At 65.6% G+C, this 17,822-nt stretch overlaps 1 protein-coding gene across 1 annotated transcript; it reads left to right on the top strand.

Moving 5' to 3' along the window:
- The first annotated feature begins 1,020 nt into the window (after positions 1-1,020).
- On the top strand, positions 1,021-17,618 carry LOC141970834 (transducin-like enhancer protein 2). The gene is made up of 17 exons (XM_074927716.1): positions 1,021-1,293; positions 2,362-2,406; positions 4,387-4,449; positions 4,666-4,740; positions 10,530-10,631; positions 10,864-10,908; positions 12,119-12,259; positions 12,587-12,916; positions 13,356-13,497; positions 14,720-14,880; positions 15,286-15,362; positions 15,700-15,949; positions 16,138-16,385; positions 16,490-16,637; positions 16,718-16,868; positions 16,977-17,053; positions 17,136-17,618. The coding sequence occupies exons 1-17, from the start codon at positions 1,075-1,077 to the stop codon at positions 17,241-17,243; spliced, it is 2,382 nt and encodes a 793-aa protein (XP_074783817.1). The 5' UTR covers positions 1,021-1,074; the 3' UTR covers positions 17,244-17,618.
- The last annotated feature ends 204 nt before the right edge of the window (positions 17,619-17,822 follow it).

The following is a 17,822-nucleotide window of genomic DNA, read 5'->3' as shown; positions in this document are numbered from 1 at the left end:
GCGCTCGTGGCCCCGGAGCTGTCGCGCGGCTCCGGTCCGGGGCACGGTCCCGCGGCGCCGCCGCGCCTGGAGGGGGGGGACCGGGCGGGGGAGGGTCCCGGGGCGGCGAGCGCGGCCCCGTCGGGCGCGGGGGAACGGGGCAGCCGCGTCGGCGGGCGCCTCCCGAGCGGCCCCGTCGGGTCCCGGAGCGGCGGCTCCCTCTCACCGGGACCCCGTCGGTCTCCGGCGGAGCCGCGGGGTCGGCGCGGCGGGAGCCCCGGTGCTGCCCGGGCGGGCGGCGGAGCCGCTCTGCCGCCGTCGTGGGCCCCGGGGGTGGGGACGCGCCACCTTAAGCGGGCGCGGGTGGACGGGGCGCTCGTCGCCGGGCGGCGGCTCCGCCACCCCGGGACCGCCGGGGCCGCCCCCGCGCCCGCCCCCTCCCCGCCCGCGGCCCCGGCCCCATGGGGGGCGAGCGGAGCCCGCGCGGGCCGCCCCCCCGGCCCGCCCGCCCGACGGCCGCCGCCTGCGCCCCGCCCGAGCCCCCCGCGCCCCCGCCGGGCCCCCCCGCTCCGCTCCGCGCCGAGCCCGCGGCCCGGCCGCCCGCCCGCTGACGGCGTCGAGGCGAGGGACCGGCCGAGCGCCCCCGGAGCCGGGCGGGGAGCGGGGCCCGGGGAGCGGAGGGGCCGGGGCGGGGGCCCGGGCTCTCAGGATGTTCCCGCAGGGACGGCACCCGGTAGGTACCGGGTCGGGCGGGGGCGGCGGGGACAGCGCGGCGGAGCCGCAGCCTCCAGCCGGGCCGTGTCCCCCCAGACCCCCCTCCAGCCCGGGCAGCCCTTCAAGTTCTCGGTCCCGGAAATCTGCGACCGTCTCAAGGAGGAATTTCAGCTCCTGCAGGCGCAGTACCACGGGTGGGGGCGGGCGGGGGCAGCGCCGGGAGAAGGGTCGTAACGGGGCGCGGGGCAAGCTGGGGCAGGAGGGGGCGGACAAGGGGTCCCGGTGAAAGGGATGGGGGGCATGGTCCGGGGGGCGGCGCGAAGCCTTGGCTCGGGGCGCCGGTCCTGGGCGGGTCCCCGGGGGCTGCCCGCGGCCGGGGCCATGGCGGGGGGCGCGCTCGGTCCGTGTGGGCAGCGCAGGGGTCGGGGTCCCCGGCGGGGCTGTGACCCCCCCGGGACCGCGGGGGAGGCGGGAGACGTTCCGAGCTCGCGGGGCGGGGGGCGGGAGCGGGCGAAACCCGCGGCTCCTCTTCGCAGCCTGAAGCTGGAGTGCGAGAAGCTGGTGAGCGAGAAGACGGAGATGCAGCGACATTATGTCATGGTGAGGGCCCCGGCCCGCGCCCGCCCCCCCGGAGCCTCCCCGGCGAGCCCCGGCTCCGGGGCTGCGCCCAGCCGCTCACCCCGGGGCCCGGCGGCGCCCCGGGACTCCCGGCCTGGCGGTGGGCTGGGTGCGGGCGTCAGGAGGGGGTTAATGATTATTCCTAGCAACGGCTCCGCCGCCGGAGCCCCGGAATCCTGCCGCAGATTTTCTCTTTTATTTTCTCTTTTTTTCTGTTCGGCCGTTTGGGAGAACCCCCCCTGCCTCCCCGCCTCCCTCCCGAGGAGGGGGTGTCTCGCAGGTTCCCCCCGGGCTGGTGTTCTGGGTGGAAGCAGAAGGTGCCCTCGCAAGGAGCAGGAGCCGGTGGGGGGGTGACACCACCCTGACACCCCCACCCAGTGCCAGCCCTTCTGCTGGCAGCCCCGGCGGGAGGCGGGGGCTGCGGGAAGGGGCCCGCGGAGCCGGGGCTGCATTCCCGGTCCTTGAGCGTCTGGCGCTGCTGCCCCCCCGGGCAGAGGGGGGCCCGGGTCGTGCCACCTGCAAGGCGAACCCCTGCCCTGGGTGGTGCCGGCCCTGTCCCTGGCGCGGGGGGTGTGCGAGGCTTTGTCACCCCCGCGGGGTCCCTTCCCGCACCCGGGGATCCCCAGAGGTGGGCGGCTGCCTTCGAGAGGGGCTCTGTGGGGAGGGCAGGTCCTCGCCCCCCGCTCCCTGCCCGCCGGGTCTGCTGCTGTCACCGCTGCCAGAGTCACTAGGGCCTGGTGGAAGCGCGACCCGGTGGCGTCCCCGCTCCCGCAGGGGCACGGCCACACGCGTGCCCGATGGGCAGCTGCGCCGGGCCAGGCCAGGGGGTCGTGGGGGGCGGCGGGGCAGGCTGAAGCCGATGCGGAAATTGCCATGTAGTCGTGGCAGGTGTTACACGGCCCACGCTGTGCGGCTCCCTCCCTTGTCCCTGCGTCGTGGCACGGGGGCAGGCGGGACCCGCAGGGGGAGCAGGGGCGGGTGAGTCCTGGGTGGGCACGGCCGTGGGTCCGGGCAGCTCCTAACCAGGCTCTGCTGTGATTTTGCTCTCAGTACTACGAGATGTCCTACGGGCTGAACATTGAAATGCACAAGCAGGTAAGTGAGGTGGGCTCCTGGCCGGCAGCAGGGGATGGTGGGGAAGAGACCGACGGTGGAGACTTGTTGGAAAATTTTCTCCCTCGTCCCCATGTAGCTGTAAGGGCGCGGGGGACGCGGCGCGGCTCTGTGCGAGGGGCTGCCCTGCGAAGGGCTTCAGCAGTTCTCAGGGTGGGCTCTGCTGAGTCCTGGCAGGTGCCCTGGGATGGGGCCTCCCACCTCCCGTCCCGAAGCACCTTCAGAGCCCGGCCTTGAGCCCCCCGCAGGCTCGTACCTCACCACGGCGGCTCCTTGGGCCCCGGATGCAGGAGGGAGCACGGAGGAAGCAGCAGGAGCTGGAGCCCAGAGGCAAAGGGGTTATCTTTTTTTTTTTTTTTAATCCCCTTTTCCTGTCTTGAAGCCAGAGGAGTGTTTTCATCCTTCCCTGGTTCCCCTTTTGTTCCAGCGTTAATTTGCTTTCCCTCTTCAGATTTATCAATCTAGTCATCACGGGCACTCTGCCAGGGAAATTAGTTTGGACCAATGCCTGACAAAGTGGCAAGTCAACTGCCATATTCCTCCAGCTGGCTCAGCCCCTCCGAGTTTGCTCCTTTTGTTAGCAGGGAGAGTCATAGCGCCCGCGAGCACGTTCCTGCCGTCCCCACCTGCTCTGGGCTCCAGTGGGGCCGTGACCCGGGGGTGGCTTGAGCCACGCGGTCCTGGGGACTCTGCCCGCAAGGTGACAGAGGCCACGGCAGAGTGCTTGCGGGGAGGGAGCCCCGGCCAGCCCAGGCCCACCTCCTGTGTGGGCAGAACAGGTCTGGAGATGGGGGGGGTGTCTCTGGCTCCCGGGGGCCCGTCGGGTGGCGGCTGATGCAGTAGTGGGGACCTGCGGGTGACCGGGGTGCTATGGGGTGCAGGTGTGCCCCCCCCCCCCCGGGCACAGGCAGCCTTTGAGCGCCCCAGGTACCTGTTCCCTTTGTTCTTCGCCAGCTTTGTGCGTGGTTTGACCTCTCTGCAATGCTGTCAGGGATTGTCGGAAACCTGAGATGAGAAAACACTTCAGAGCAGCCAATCCCTCCGTCAGTGCCAGGGTGGATTTGCAGCGGGTGAGGGAGATCAAGTTTTCCCCGGGAGGCGCGGGTTTCCTCCTGGAGAGGCTGGGCTGGAAGCCACAGCCCCTTCCCTTGGGAAACGCCGCTCGCTGGGGAGGATGTGGCCGGCCTGTGGGTCCGCCTGTAACCGCAGGCAGGAGAGGACACGCCAGGGCCTCTGCGTCTCCTCGTTGCCGCTCGCTGGGCAGGGGATGGGGCGCTCCGTGCCCCGCTCCCCCCTGGAACGAGCAGGGAGGCTGCTGGCTGGGCCGGGGCCTCAGCGGGGCTGGCAGCGGCAGGGGCAGAGCCCGCACCCCCGTCGGTGCCTTGCAGGGCTTTGCTGGCGCGATGCAGAGAGGGCTGAATTCGTTTGTGTGCATTTTCCGTTCCCCTTGCTCTCCCCCTGGCTTCGAGTCCGATGCTCGGGGAGAGAGAGCAAGCCGCACGCCGATGGCCCGCTGCCAGCGCCTGCGGCTCGGCTCTCCTCCCTCCCTGCCAGCCTGCCCGCTGGCTGCAAGCACGGCAGCCCACAAAGCCAAGATGGGTTTGGGCTGAGCAGAGCCAGCTGGGCTGCGAAAGGACTGACAGCTCCGAGCTTGGCTTGGCCTGGATCCATGCAGGGATTTAGGAGTCAGGTTCCCTCCCATGTGCCTGCGGGGATCTGACAGCCTGGGAGGGTCCCACAGCCCCGGGCAGAGCCGTCCCTTGGCAGCGGCTGAGGAAATCCCAACAGGGCCGCCGAGGCAGCCGGCAGCCGGAGGATTTCGCTGAGCGGGTGCCGGTGGGAGAGTTTAACTCCTCCGCAGGGGCTGCGCGTGTCTGCAGGATGTTTGGCTGCCCTCCTGGCCGCTGGAGGGGACGGGCTCAGAGCCCGCCCAACCCTGGTGATACCTCCTTCCTCTTTCAGGCAGAGATTGTCAAGAGACTGAGTGCCATCTGCGCCCAAATTGTACCCTTTCTGACACAGGAGGTAAGGGGGGAGCCGGGGCTGCTCGCCGGACTGCTCAGGCTTCTTTCGAGGCCCTTGGGAAGGGGTGAACCTGCATCCAGCCTGAGGCACGGGAGGTTGGGGGAGCAGAACCCTCTGTACCTGGGCTGGAGGGATGGGAGGGGGGGGCTGTGCAGCCCCTGGCAGCTGGGGCAACGCCGGGAGCGCGCTGTGACCTCGCCGTGCTCTTCCTCGCAGCACCAGCAGCAGGTCCTGCAGGCGGTGGAGCGGGCCAAGCAGGTGACCGTGGGGGAGCTGAACAGCATCGTCGGGGTGAGTCACGCTGCCCGGCCGCGGGTTCAGCCCGCGCAGTGCAGTGGTGGGGGGGAGCCGGGCTGGTCCCTGCGGTGAGAGGGACTGTCACTCTGTCCCGCTGGGATCCTCCCTGGCCCCCTCACCCCGAGCGGAGCAGGGCAGAGCCACGGCTTGGGCTCATCTGCGTGTGTTGGGGTCGCCTCCGGGGAGGAACTCGAGGTGCCCTGGGCCGAAGGGCGGGCGGCGTGGCCCGGACTGTGCGGCCTCGCAGCTCTGCTCCCCTCCCACCTCATCCCATCGCGCTTTGCATCGCGGTTCCTGCGGGCAGCTGGGGGGTGCCAGGCATGGCTGCCGCTGTCTCCCCCCGATCCAGGACCATTTGCTCTTTCTCTTTCAGCAGCAGCAGCTTCAGCACCTCTCCCACCACGCATCCCCCATCCCGCTGACACCCCACCCCTCCAGCATGCAGCCTTCTAGCCTGAGTGGGGCCAGCGGCTCCCCGGGCCTCCTGGCCCTCTCCGGGGCACTGCTGGCGCAGTCCCAGCTGGCTGCCAGGGAGGACAGAGTAGCCCAGGATGGGGAGAACAGAGGTAAGGGGAAGAGGCAGCGCTGGACCAGCGCTTTGAGGGCTGGCTGGGCCGGGGCCGGGCAGGCGTCCCAGAGGTGCGCGGGCAGCGCTGGGGGGATCCTGCTGCCTGTTCTGGCAGCCGCTCCCTGGGGCCAGGGGGAGCCACAAGCCCTGCGGATGACAGATCCAGATAATTAAATATCTGCAGCCCCGGGAGGCAGGTTCCCCTTCTGACCAGGGGAACAACTGGCGTGCGATGATGGGGGTGGCCGCGTGTGCACCCCGGGCGCTGGGCATCAGGGCTCGGGCATGTGTCTGCCCCCACGGGCCCTCCTGTTCCCCCGGGTATTTCTGGCACATGAGGGTCCCCCTCCGTGAGGCAGCTGGGAGGGCGTGAGATCACCACCATGGAGACACACTCTGTATTCACACCAAGGTTTACACCAGGTAAAGATCTGATGCCTGAAGCTGAGACTTTAAAAGAAAATACTGTTGCAAGCCCCTAGGAGAAATTGTGTGAGCAGTGGGCCTGTGGCAAGGGTTTTCAAAAGCAGAGCGCCTTATTGCCTGTGTGGTGCCTTGTGAGTAGCAGTAATTCCTCAGCCTTATGGGTGCTTCCTCCTATCAGGATCACAAAGTGCTTTACAAATATCATCAATATTTAATCATCATTAAATCAGTGCTCTGAATGCTACTGGCAGGCCTAGGCCAAATTAATAACATCGCCCAGCTTTGCTGGTGGCTGGTTGCTGCTGAAGTGCTGCCTGAAGAAGCCGCTGTGAGCCCGAGTCACCTTCTGCAGAGCGCAGGCACTGGGTGTTTTGGCTGAGGAAGGCTGAGGCAGAGACGGAGGGCTTGGGGCAGCCAGGCAGCTCTGCGAACTAGGAACAGGCAGTAAAATTCAGCTGCTCCTCTGCAGACGCTGGGGAAGGCACTGGCTGTTCCTCATGTCCGCAATTTGGGGCCTGGAAATGCTGCTGGGACAGGACCCAACAGCAACAGCAGAACTGGGCGCTGGAGGGGTTTGTTGTATTTTCCTACCATGAGCCGGTTTTGCTCGTCAGATTGGAAGGTGGTGAAAGCAGCCAGTGTGCGCCCCTGCACAGGTGTCTGGGGGCGGTTGTGTCCGTGGGTCTAAGGATGGCCTTTTCCCAGAGGAGAAAAACAAACTTGAGAGGATAAAAGCAGACTGTGCTGTGCCTGCCTTAACCCTTAGAGACCCGGGCAGCCGCTGCTTCCCGTGGCAGCTCCTGCCGTGCACAGCTCAGAGCTGTGACACAAAGACATCCACAATAATTCCTTTTCAAAAAAAAAGTGAAATGCTACATATGGCTTGAGTTAATCCCTGGTGCTCTGCTGTAGTTAGCCGGAGCTGGTTTGGATTAAATTGAGCCAGGGCTGATGGCAGGTACCTGGCTCCTTCTCCCTGTGCTGACCACAGCCCTGGGACAGCTGCTTTACACGGACAGTCAGTCCCTCAGCCCTGACACCCGCCTGCCTCTTGCCAGCAGAGATTGCGATGAGGTTGTTCTCTCCGAATGATTTTCACTCCTGAGGATCTCATCAGCAGCCACAGAGGGTTGCTAGACCTCAGCCTGTAACCCCATGCTTAGGTTTGCAGCAAACTCCTGGCACTTCTTCCCTGAGCTCAGGGAAAACAGGGACCTGTTCTGCTGTGCACGTCAAGAAGCCTTGGAGGGTTTCCAGGCAAGGCATTTTAGTGTGGCTTCCCAAGGAAATGGGATGGGTGTGATCCAGGAGGTCTCAGCCGGCTGGCCAGCTCATCCCCTCCTGGCACCCTTGGACCTGTCGCTATGTCCAGGGAAGAGATTCCAAAGTTGGAATGAGTTTCTTGAAAGTAGGTGGGCGGATAGAGATTTTCCCTGCTTCCCCAAGGGAGACTGATGTGCTGACCCCCAGTTAGACATCAGAGGATCCACACTGCGGATGGGCGAAGTGGAAAATGGGTCAGGTGTGACTCCAGTCAGTGTCTCCTCCTGTGTTCCTTGCAGTGCCCCCCACTCCCCCCTACCCCGTGCTCGGGCACAGCCTTCACACTAACAGCCTCTTCCTCTCCTCCCTCTGCCTCCCCGACACCGATGGGCCGGACGCTGCCGCTGCTGCCGCCGGGCCCAGAGCAATCCCCGAGCCAGGTAAGTCCTGCCAGCAGGCCAGGCTCTGGCCGGGCCAGTGGCCTCGACATAGGGGCGAGTGCTCAGGCCGCGGCCCTGCCCGGCAGCCCCCGGGGTCGCTCCCAGCATCTCCAGGATGCTCTGGGGGGTCAGAACTGGCTGCCGGCTCCGAGAAGGGCTGGGGGTGCTGGGGGGCCGCGGGGGCAGCGGTGGCCTTTGGCTTTGGGGCAGCACAAGCTGCGGCTGGCGCGAGCGGGCACTGCCACCGGCTCCCTTGGCAAGCGCTCACGGTGGATTTCCAGGGATGTTTTGTTTCCTGACCTTTTCAGAGCAAACAGCCCAGAGGTAGTTGAGCTGTCCTCGCCCAGCGGCGGCCTCCCGCCCTCCCGCTCAGGAGGAGGCAGTGGCGGGCACTGGGGCTTCATGCGCACGCGGGGCCGGGTCGGGGGCGCGGGGCTCCTTGGGAGGGCAGAGCGGGTCCGAGGTGTCCCTCGTACCTCCAGCCCAGGCACCCCACTCCGGGCTCTCCCGTCCCTTCTTCCCGATGTCTGGGCTCCTTTCCTGTCCCTCCCTCCCCAGCATGGGGGACATTCCCTGCCGCCAAGAGCTGCCTTTCAGGACTGTGACCGGGGTGACAGGCCCCCAGGACTGGCCTTCCCCTGTGTACTGAGTTTGCAAGGGCTCAGCACGGCTGGAAGGTAAAGGGCAAGCCACGGAGCTGGGGGTGGGCAGCAGAGGGACTGGGGACAGCTCTGCCCTCTCTCACAGGCAGCGCAGGGGTCTTCACAAGGCTGGGCCAAGTCTCTGGATTTGAGGAATTTGAGGGTCATCCCTATTTCTCAGGAGAGCTGATTTCCCCAAGGGTTAGAAGGAGCCTCTTTCAGGCCAAGCGAAGGGGCCCTGACCCATGTCCGGCTGCGTGTCCCACGTCCAGGGCAGTGTCCGGTCTGTCTGCCCTCACCCTGAGCCGGGCCCGGCGCCTCTCCCTGGCTGTTGGCAGCCCAGCCCCAGGCCGGCCCCCGCACCGGTGCTGGCCCCCGCTCCACGGGCACGCGCAGCAGAGGCTGCGCTGGAACGCGGCCGTGGCCGGGCTGGAGCTCCGCGGTGCCGCAGGCTGGGCCTGAGTGAATCCAGCTGCAGCGTGAAGGTGGGAGCAGCCAAGTGGCGGGTGTGTGTGAGCAGGGATGAGGGGGCAGTCCAGGAGAGCATCTGAGCGGGGAGTGTAAGACCCGGGGGCTCTGGTTACTGTGCCCCCGTGGCCTTTGCTTCGCTGGCTTGGGTGGGCCACGTTTGCATTGGGGTTTTGTAGCTGAAGGTTCTGGGCCACTTCAGTCTTTGCTGGTGCAAGGATCCAAAGGTCGAGGACTGCTCCTGAAATAACGAGCTCCATCCTTTTGAAGGAGTTTCCAGTTTAGGAGACACTGAACAGGTCTCCTCACCTGAGCCCAGTGCTGCCAGCCCATCCGCAGTGCTTGGCTGCGCCCTCCCTTTCCAGGTACCCCGCGGCCCGTCAGGGGTCCCAGGTCCGTGAGCCCCTTCCCAGGCTCCCTGCCTGCAGGAAGCTGGAGCTCCGGCTCCTGGTACGGGCAGGGGAAGGAAGGGTTAACGACCCCTCCGTGTGGGAGCGATTGGCATTGATCTTCATAGGCTTGCAGTCAAGGAGGGAGAGGAGGAGGGAGAGACGGTCGATGTGTTGCGAAGGATGGATCACCCCCCCCCCCCCCATCCTGTATATGCCAGCGCCTGCTCCAGAGATCACCCGGGGGACAGGGACCATCCTTCCTGCTCTCTTCTTGTCTGAGTCGAGGCTCTTAATCCTACTGTGCTGGAGACAATCGACCGTGCGGGAGCGCTGGGATGGGGCGTTTTCTCCCTGACCGCTGGCAGGAACAGCTCCCGGGAGGGCTGGGGAGCCATGCCCCAGAAACTGCCCCAGCAGCTCTGGGAGGAAGGGCAGCCGCTCCGGTAACCGGGGTCGGCCTGGCATTCCTTGGTCTGTGCGAGAGCTGGGAGCTGCGGTGGGCAGACACCATTTCACTGCGTTATCGTCCTCGGGCAGCGGCGTGGGGGGATTCGAGAGACCCCTGCGGCTGGCGGCAGCATCTCGGGGAAGGGGCGCTCATCCTACCCAGCCCCGTCCTGCGTCCCAGCCCCTGGCTTCTGCAGCCGCGGGTTCAGGTGAAGCAAACACGATGTCTTCGGTGGGGATTTTCCACTCTGCTGTGCCTTGGTATCTCCTGGAGGGGCGGATCTGCTCTCCCGTGCTGGGGATGCTGCCGCGCATCGCTTCTGCTTCACCAGCCCTGGGTGCCTGTGGTTGGGCCAGGCCCGGCTGTGATTCCTCATTCTCCGCATCCCTGTCCCTGCGGGGCCGGGGCTGCCGCCCCGACACCCACCCCTCTGCTCTGGCGAGGGCGGGGAGCCTGGGGGGGTTTGGGGACTCAGCAGGGCTTTGTTCTCTCCCTCCTGCCCAGAGACATCTTTTAAGAACAGGTCAGACAAATGCTGGGGTGTGGGGCCTGGCCAGGTCTGGGGTGGGGTGAGGGCAACTCACTTTGGAGTCGTTCTGGGGCCAGGCTGGGAAGGGGAGGAGATGGAGTGTTGGGGCTACATGTGAGAGAGTGACTGGGCACCCTAAAAATGCATCTACCTCCTGCCCACGCCAGGAGCCTGGGGGCCAACCCCAGGGACCGTCCCTGTTCTGCTTCCCTTCTCTCTGCCCTGTCAGAGCTAGAATGAATTTGGGCTAGAACTCAGGAATCTGGAAACATCTTCCCCAGCCTTGCTTAAAGTGCCAGACTAAACCCGGTCTCTGCCCCCAGGTACATTTGGATCCTAGAGGGCTCCTGGCCGAAGGTGCCAGTAAGGGGATGCCGTGGTGTATGCGCAGAGGGGGCGCGTGGTGCATCCCCCTTTAGCCCTGACACCTGCTTGGTGGGGGACGGGGACCCCCATCCCCCAGACGGGCCGGGGCAGAGGTTGCACAGGACCCCGGCTGTGTGCTGGGTGCTGCCAGCGGCGCTGGGAGGCCCCTTCCAGGGGGGATCCGCGACTGACGGGGCTCTGCCCTCCCGCCGCTCACCCCTGCCTCTCCCCCTCTGGCTCAGAGCGTCTTTGCTTCCCCCGCCAAGAGCCTGCAGGACAAGGAGCAGACGGGGGGCACGGGCCTGAAGAGAAAGCGGGAGGAGAAGGACCTGCCCGGGCAGTATGTGAGTGCACCGAAGAGCGCGGCCGCGGGAGATGGGCCGGGAGCTCTGTGCCTGCCCCGGCGCAGAGGGCTATGAGCCTGCGAACAAGTGGAGAGGCAGAGGGCCCGGTCACTGCCTGAGGGTGTGGTGCTGGTCCACAAATGATGAGCAGGAGGAAATGGGGGCCCTGTGGGGCAGAGCCCAGAGCTCGTCCAGCCCCGACCGAGCCTCTCTAGGTTTCTCCCCCTTGCAGGATAGCGACGGGAACAAGAGCGACTACAACCTGGTGGTGGACGAGGTAAGCCCACACCCCTAAGGGCGTTCGGAAGCCTTGCAGGACGCCCAGCCCAAGCTGAGCTTTAGGACTCTGTTTCCCGAGCTTCAGGGTTCGCTGGGCTCCAGATCATTGCTGCTGGACACGTGCCAGCCCTGCTCTGATGGGCCTGTGCTGGCCGAGGCTGACTGCGGCTCGCAGAGCACTGGGTTGGGGGTTGTGCCAGCCAGGGCTCAGCTTTGCCAGCCACGGACTTGGCTCCGCTTTGCGATCCTCCTTCAGCCACTCTCCCCATGGCAGGAGGCTGATGAGCTGGGGTGGGAGCCCCGGGGAGTTGGGCTTGCTGCTGGCCCCTCACGCCCGTGGAGCGGGCAGGAGGAGCAGGCAGGCGTGCTGTGCTGCCTCTGGCAAGGAGAGCTCGTCGCACACCCCCAGCCCGGCCAGCCCCGGCCGCGTGGCCTCACACGGTGCCTGGCCTTAGAGCAGCCCGTGTCCGTGCCTCCGTGCAGGCAGCGTGCTGGATTTCGGCCTCTTGCCACCAAGCTGCCAGGCGCTTCTGGCGCAGCCTTCCCTGCCCACCGAGACAGATGCAGCACTGCTTTATCCCAGCCCCAGCTATTCTTGGAAGAGATGATGTTTTCGGGGACATCCCTTTTCCTCCCCTGGAAGACTGGAGGGAGGGACAAAACGTGATTTTTTTTTTTATTTTCTTTTTTTCCTCCTGCCACTTCCCAACAAAATATAAGCCCTGAAAGGAACATCAGCAGGGATTTCTGCAGAAAACGACACTTATAAAAACTGCTCGTCAGTGTAATTATGGTGATAAAAACCAAAGCCCTAATTGAATGGTTATAGGAGCGCAAGAGCTGATGGGTGGCCTTGCCTCTGAAATGCTGTCGAGGGGCTGCCAAGAGGCCCTTTCTCAGTTCCTTGGGTGTGCTGGTCGCCAACCCTGCCTGTGAAGGCATCTGTGGCCCCCAGCGTCCTCCGAATCCACTGTCACCTCTACTTTTGTTCAAAGAGAAAAATCAAGGAGGTTTCTCATCCAGGGGACGGTGGAGCAGAGCTGAGGGCTCCGAGCGGATGCTTCTTGGGGTGGGGGGGTGGCTCACCTGGCCTGGCTGTGGGTGACGGTCCCTGCTGGGCTCTGGGCCAGGGGGTGGCTGCCCGGGGCCTGCCCGCCTGCACAGGGGGACTGGGGTTCCTGCTCCACAGAGACCTCCTCTCCCCCCAGGACCCCTCCTCGGAGGCCGGCAGCCCCGGCCATGCATCCAGCAGCCGGCTCCCGCCAACCCACCGGGAGATGCCTGAGAGCCCTTCATCCCTTGCCTCCAGCCGGAGCACGACGCCCCTCAAGCCGAAGGACCAGAGCCTGGTAGGGAGCGGCATGGGCAGCCAGGGCCGTGGGAGGGCAGCGGGGCTGGGGACGCGGCCCCAAATTTGTCTGTGGCCTCTGTCTGCTGCGGCCCGAGGGTGAGCGAGGAGACGCTGGTGCTGAGCGCTTGTCCCCACCACCAGAGCCCCAGCGCTGGGGCAGAGGCCCCTGCCCTCAGAGGGAGGGTGGGCATCTGCTGGGCACAGCCCTGGCTCTGCAGGTATTTTCCATCCAGCTGCCTGCAGGATTCCCTAGAGCTGCTCTCAGCAATCGATTTTGATTTTTCTCTTTTTTTTTTTTTTTCCCTTCCTCCTTGCCGAGCATCAGCCCAATGCTCAGATTGAAACATCAGCGTGCGGGAAGGGGGAGGGATGTTTCTGCCACTCCTCAGCCCTGCCAGCCGCCGCGGGGACCAAAGCGATGCATCCCCGCCATCCCAGGGTCAGGAGCCGGCTGGGGGCCGCAGGGAGCAGCGAGCAGCAGCTCCCCGGCACAATCGGATTAGAGCAGACAAAGCGCCCTGAGCAATCTGCCAGCACAGCACGTAGCTTTTCTCTGTTATTAATTTTTTTTCCTTTGCTGGTGTCGACAAAATCCCCAGGCAGAAAAAGAGGAAGAAATAAGAGAGGCAAGAAAAAAGAGAGGAATGAAATAGCTGTGGGGCTCAGAGAGGCTGGTTGGTCCCAGGTGTCCTGGTCCTGCTCGGCACAGGCGGGGATGGGGGTGTCCCCCCTGCAGAGGGGGTTTCACACCAGGGAGCAGCAAATCTGTGTATCGGCCCCACGGGGCCGTGCCGGCGGCCGGTGCTGTGGGATTGTGGCCGTTTGGGGTGACCCGGGGCTTGCTCCCGGCGTTTGCACCCGAGGGGGGAGTGGGGACATGGGGCTGCTTCCTCCTGGGAGGGTGCACAGGCCGAAGGAGGAGGGGAGGGGATGGGGCGTAGGGTGGCCAGTTGCCCACCCCGCCGTGCCCAGAGCTGCCCCTTGGTGCCCCGACCCCTCCAGGGGGCTCGAGGCCACCGGCGGGTGCAGGGCGCGGGGGGTCTCCCTCCTGGGCAGGTCCCACCGCTGAGGCTGCTCTTCCCTCTCCTGCGCAGAGCGACGCCCCGGCCGGCACGCCCGCCACCAAGCGCTGCACCTCCCCGCTGCCCCGCGACTCCCTCACGCCCGGGCCCGGGCCCAGCTCGGCCGCCCCGTCCCGGCAGCCCCCTGGCAAGGCGCCCGCCACCGACACCATCAGTGAGTGGCCGGGGACAGCGGGGGGTCGCGCTCTGCCGCGGACAGTGCCGCGGGGCTGGGGCCAGGGGAGGCAGGGTGCTCCCTCCCGCAGCAGAGCTGGGGTCACCGTCCTGCTCTGCGTGACCAAAGGTGTCGACCGTGGCCAGCATGTGCCCCTACGTGCAGTTACCCATCCGCCAATGCTTTCCCGGGGGCTCGGACCCACTGGAGGTGGCATCAGTGCGCAGAGCTCTTCACTGCGGGTGCTTGGGGGGGGAGCGGGTCTTTTGTCTGGAGATCATCGTTTTTTCCTCTGATGAGTTGTCACTTTGCTGTTGCTATGTGAAGCCGCAGGCTCCAGGGCTTGGCTGCAGGGGTAGGAGGGGAGGCTGAGCGCCGCCAGCGGCACGCGGGGACGCGGGAGGCCGGGATGTGACCGGTCTCCCCGTGGGGCTGAGGTTCTCCGCAGGGGGGGGTCTGGGTGCACCGGGTGCTGCGGAGACGCTGGGCGGGATCCAGCTGACCCAGGAGCCCCCGGCGATGGCCGCCACCTTCTGAAAGCGCAGGGGAAGGGGGTGAGTGCTCAGCAGTGGCCTCTCTGGTGGCTGATGGTGAACTGGTCATGCCCCCTTTTCCTGCCTCCATTTCCTTGAAGACATTTAGGGGAGCCTTGGGTCTCTGGAACAGCTTGGCCACTGTCTCGCCAAAGGGGCCAGAAGGTGATGGGAGGAGGACAGCAAGCCCGTGGGAGAAATAGAGATGGGACCGGAGACATTAAACCCTTGTCTGGCTAGAAAATTACAGTGGTTTAGCAAAAATTGAATTGGAATCGATTTCAATAAGCCATCGAAACCCCGGAGGTAGAGCCACTTAGCCATCAGCTCCAAGTAACGTGCCCTGGCCAAGACTGAGGCATTGGCAGCCGAGCTGGGGGTTTCTGCGGGTCGGTGGCTGCTCCATGGTGCTGCCTGTGGAGGGACAGAGCCCTCTGCTCTCCTGCGCTGGCTCTGCGTCCCGGCTCTGTGACTGGCTGGGGGCTGCCCCTCTGCTCTTTGGCTCCCAGTCCGTGACCCACCCGCCCGCCCTCCTCCGGAGCCGCTGGTTCACGCCAGGCTTGGCTGGGCCTGGTGCAGAGGTGACACCACCGCATGCTGCCTGGCTTCTGCCGGGTGCCCTTTCCCCTGGGGTGATGCTTGCTCACGCCTGTTGGCCAGGGCCAGTGAGCGGGCCTCTCCCCGTGCAGCTCTCTGCAGTCCGCCGAGCGTGTCTAGCCCCTACATGTCCTCCTTTGGGATGGTGCCTCACGCCTCCCTCAACGGGGAGCTCCCGGCCCCCAGCATCTACATGGGCATCCACCTCTCGCCGCAGGTCAGCAGCACCGTGGTGTACAGCCGGGCCCCGATGGTAAGTGTCTGGGGGCCAGGCCCGCCCGCCCGCAGGCGGTGGCCCTGCCGGTGTCCCCCGCTGTCCTGTGCACGCGCCGTCCCTGACGGGCCGTGTCAGCGATGAGCTCGGGCGGCGCCTGCAGCCACACCAGGGGCTCCCTTCTGGAGGCGTCTGGTGGCGAGGCCAGTGGAGGCTGCAGAGCTCTTGGAGAAGCTCCCACTGGTCCTACTGGTGTGTGGCTCTGGCTTTGGGACCCCGTTTTGGCCTCTGTCACTTGCATGTGGAGGAAGCAGCAAGCAGGGATGTTGCAGAGAGCTGGGCTGGCCCCGTCCCAGGGCACGTGGGTACAGGCATGGACCCAGCCTTCGTGTCCCCTCCTGGGGGGTTGCATGTCACTCATCCTGTGCCCTTTGCTTTGTGCAGGTGGCTTTTGAGTCACACCCACACCTGAGGACTTCCACCATCTCCTCTTCACTCTCTGCCGTCCTCGGGGTGAAGCCGTAAGTGTGGTCACAGGCCGGGGCTGCAGGGGGGTGGGCAGCGAGGGGCCAAGGCCAGAGCTCGACGTGGGGGGAGGTCTCCTTCCCCATGGCTCCTTTCTGCACCCAGCGGGTGTAGGGCAGGGCCTGGCTGCACTTTCTCTCCACTTTTGAGCCCAAGGCTGTCATTTCGTTCTGAGCAGCTGGTGGTAACAAGGAGCTGGTTAATTATATCCCTCATTAGCCCAGAGTGCACCAGACACCTTCCACCTGGCTCAAGCAGGGCTAATGGGAGAGGTCGGCTCCTGCGTGCAGGCGTCCGGCTGGGATTGTTCAGGCCTCTCCTGCTCCCTTCCAGCGCCTACTCCTTCCACGTCAGCGCCGACGGGCAGGTGCAGCCGGTGCTGTTCCCCCCCGACGCCCTCATCAGCTCCGGCATCCCCCGCCACGCTCGGCAGCTCCACACCCTGACCCACGGCGAGGTGGTCTGCGCCGTCACCATCAGCAGCTCCACGCAACACGTCTACACGGGGGGCAAGGGCTGCGTGAAGGTGTGGGACGTGGGGCAGCCGGGTGCCAAGACAGCCGTGGCTCAGCTGGACTGCTTGGTAAGGAGGAAGAGAAAGGCTTTTTGGTGGGGGCTGGGAAGGGGAATGTGCCCCTGACACAGTGAAGGGGAAAGAGGGTCCTTTCATGTCTGTGATGAGAAAAGGATCTCCATCCCCTGCTCACCGCCACATGCACTGATCTGCTCCTTCCTTTTTCATCCACCCCGTTCCCTGAAATCCCATTTCAGAACTGCGACAACTACATCCGCTCCTGCAAGCTTCTGCCTGACGGCCGCAGCCTGATCGTGGGGGGGGAGGCCAGCACCCTCTCCATCTGGGACCTGGCGGCCCCCACGCCCCGCATCAAGGCCGAGCTCACCTCCTCTGCCCCCGCCTGCTACGCCCTGGCCATCAGCCCCGACGCCAAAGTCTGCTTCTCCTGCTGCAGCGATGGCAACATCGTGGTGTGGGACCTGCAGAACCAGACCCTGGTGAGGTGAGCCGGGGCGGGGGCACGGGGCAGGACACGGCAGGGTGCTGGCTCCTGGGGCGCTGGCAGCCCTGACGGCCGTGCCCTCGCCCTCCCTGTCTCCTTCCCAGGCAGTTTCAAGGCCACACGGACGGCGCCAGCTGCATCGACATCTCAAACTATGGCACCAAGCTGTGGACAGGGGGGCTGGACAACACGGTGCGGTGCTGGGACCTGCGGGAAGGGCGTCAGCTGCAGCAGCACGACTTCAGCTCCCAGGTAGGCGCGGGGCTGGCCCGGAGCAGTGCGGGGCCGGCCGGGACCTTCCCTGCCGCTGCCTGAGCCCGCCTGTCCCCCAGATCTTCTCCCTGGGGTACTGCCCGACGGGAGAGTGGCTGGCAGTGGGCATGGAGAGCAGCAACGTGGAGATCCTGCACGTCACCAAACCGGACAAGTACCAGCTGCACCTCCACGAGAGCTGCGTCCTCTCCCTCAAATTCGCCTCCTGCGGTAGGCGAGCGCCTGCTCAGGCTCTGTACAGCCCCTGACAGGGCCTTTCCGTGTCCTCTCCCCATGCTCAGCTCCCCAAACGCTGATGCACTCTGTCTCCTGCCCCAGGGAAGTGGTTCGTGAGCACAGGGAAGGACAACCTGCTGAACGCCTGGCGGACGCCGTACGGCGCCAGCATCTTCCAGGTGCGGGGCAGCTGTGGAGGGGGTGATGGCGGCGGCTTCAGCCGCCAGCGCCGCCCTCACCGCCCACTTCTCTCCTGTTCAGTCTAAAGAGTCCTCGTCGGTGCTGAGCTGCGACATCTCCATCAACGACAAATTCATCGTTACAGGCTCTGGCGACAAGAAGGCCACAGTCTACGAGGTGGTTTACTGAGGCCCCGTCCACCACCATCCCTCGCCATTGGGGTAGGGGCTGGGGCTGGTGGAGGCCGCCGGTGCTGAGCCAGCCCTCCCGCAGCCCTGCTCTCCCTCCTCTGCCAGAACAAGGCCAAGCCCCGGCCCCGCTTCCTGCCCGGTGCGGGGCAGGGGGGCATGGGGGAGCCTTGGTTGTGGCCGTCAGCGGGGGCTGGTCCGGGCCCCCTGAGGCCTGTCAGTTGGGGCGGGAGGCCAGGAGCAGCTGCAGTGACAGTGTTGCTCCTGAAATACTGCTACTGATTTAATGGCACCCATTTTCTGCTGCAGAAACAGCTGTAAATTATCAGTAAAGTGTATTTAACTGTGTTTTCAATCCCTTACTAATAAAAAGGATCAAAAGAGTGGCTGGTCTGGTGGTGGGCCTGGGGCTGATGGAAACGGGTCCCTGGAGAAGTGCCGCCAGCCCCTGTCCCCTGCAAGGGCACCCACAGAGTGGGGGCTCGGCCCCTCCGCGGAGGCAGTTGGGGTGCGGAGCCCCGGGGGGGCACAGAAGCTGCAACGGCTGGGAGGTGACGTGGAGCTGGGGGCACCAGGAGAG

The sequence above is a fragment of the Athene noctua genome, chromosome 27 (genome assembly GCF_965140245.1).
Source record: "Athene noctua chromosome 27, bAthNoc1.hap1.1, whole genome shotgun sequence".
In the NCBI taxonomy this organism is placed as follows: domain Eukaryota; kingdom Metazoa; phylum Chordata; class Aves; order Strigiformes; family Strigidae; genus Athene; species Athene noctua.
The sequence above is the reverse complement of the archived record's forward strand: the minus strand, read 5'-3'. Positions and strand labels throughout refer to the sequence as shown.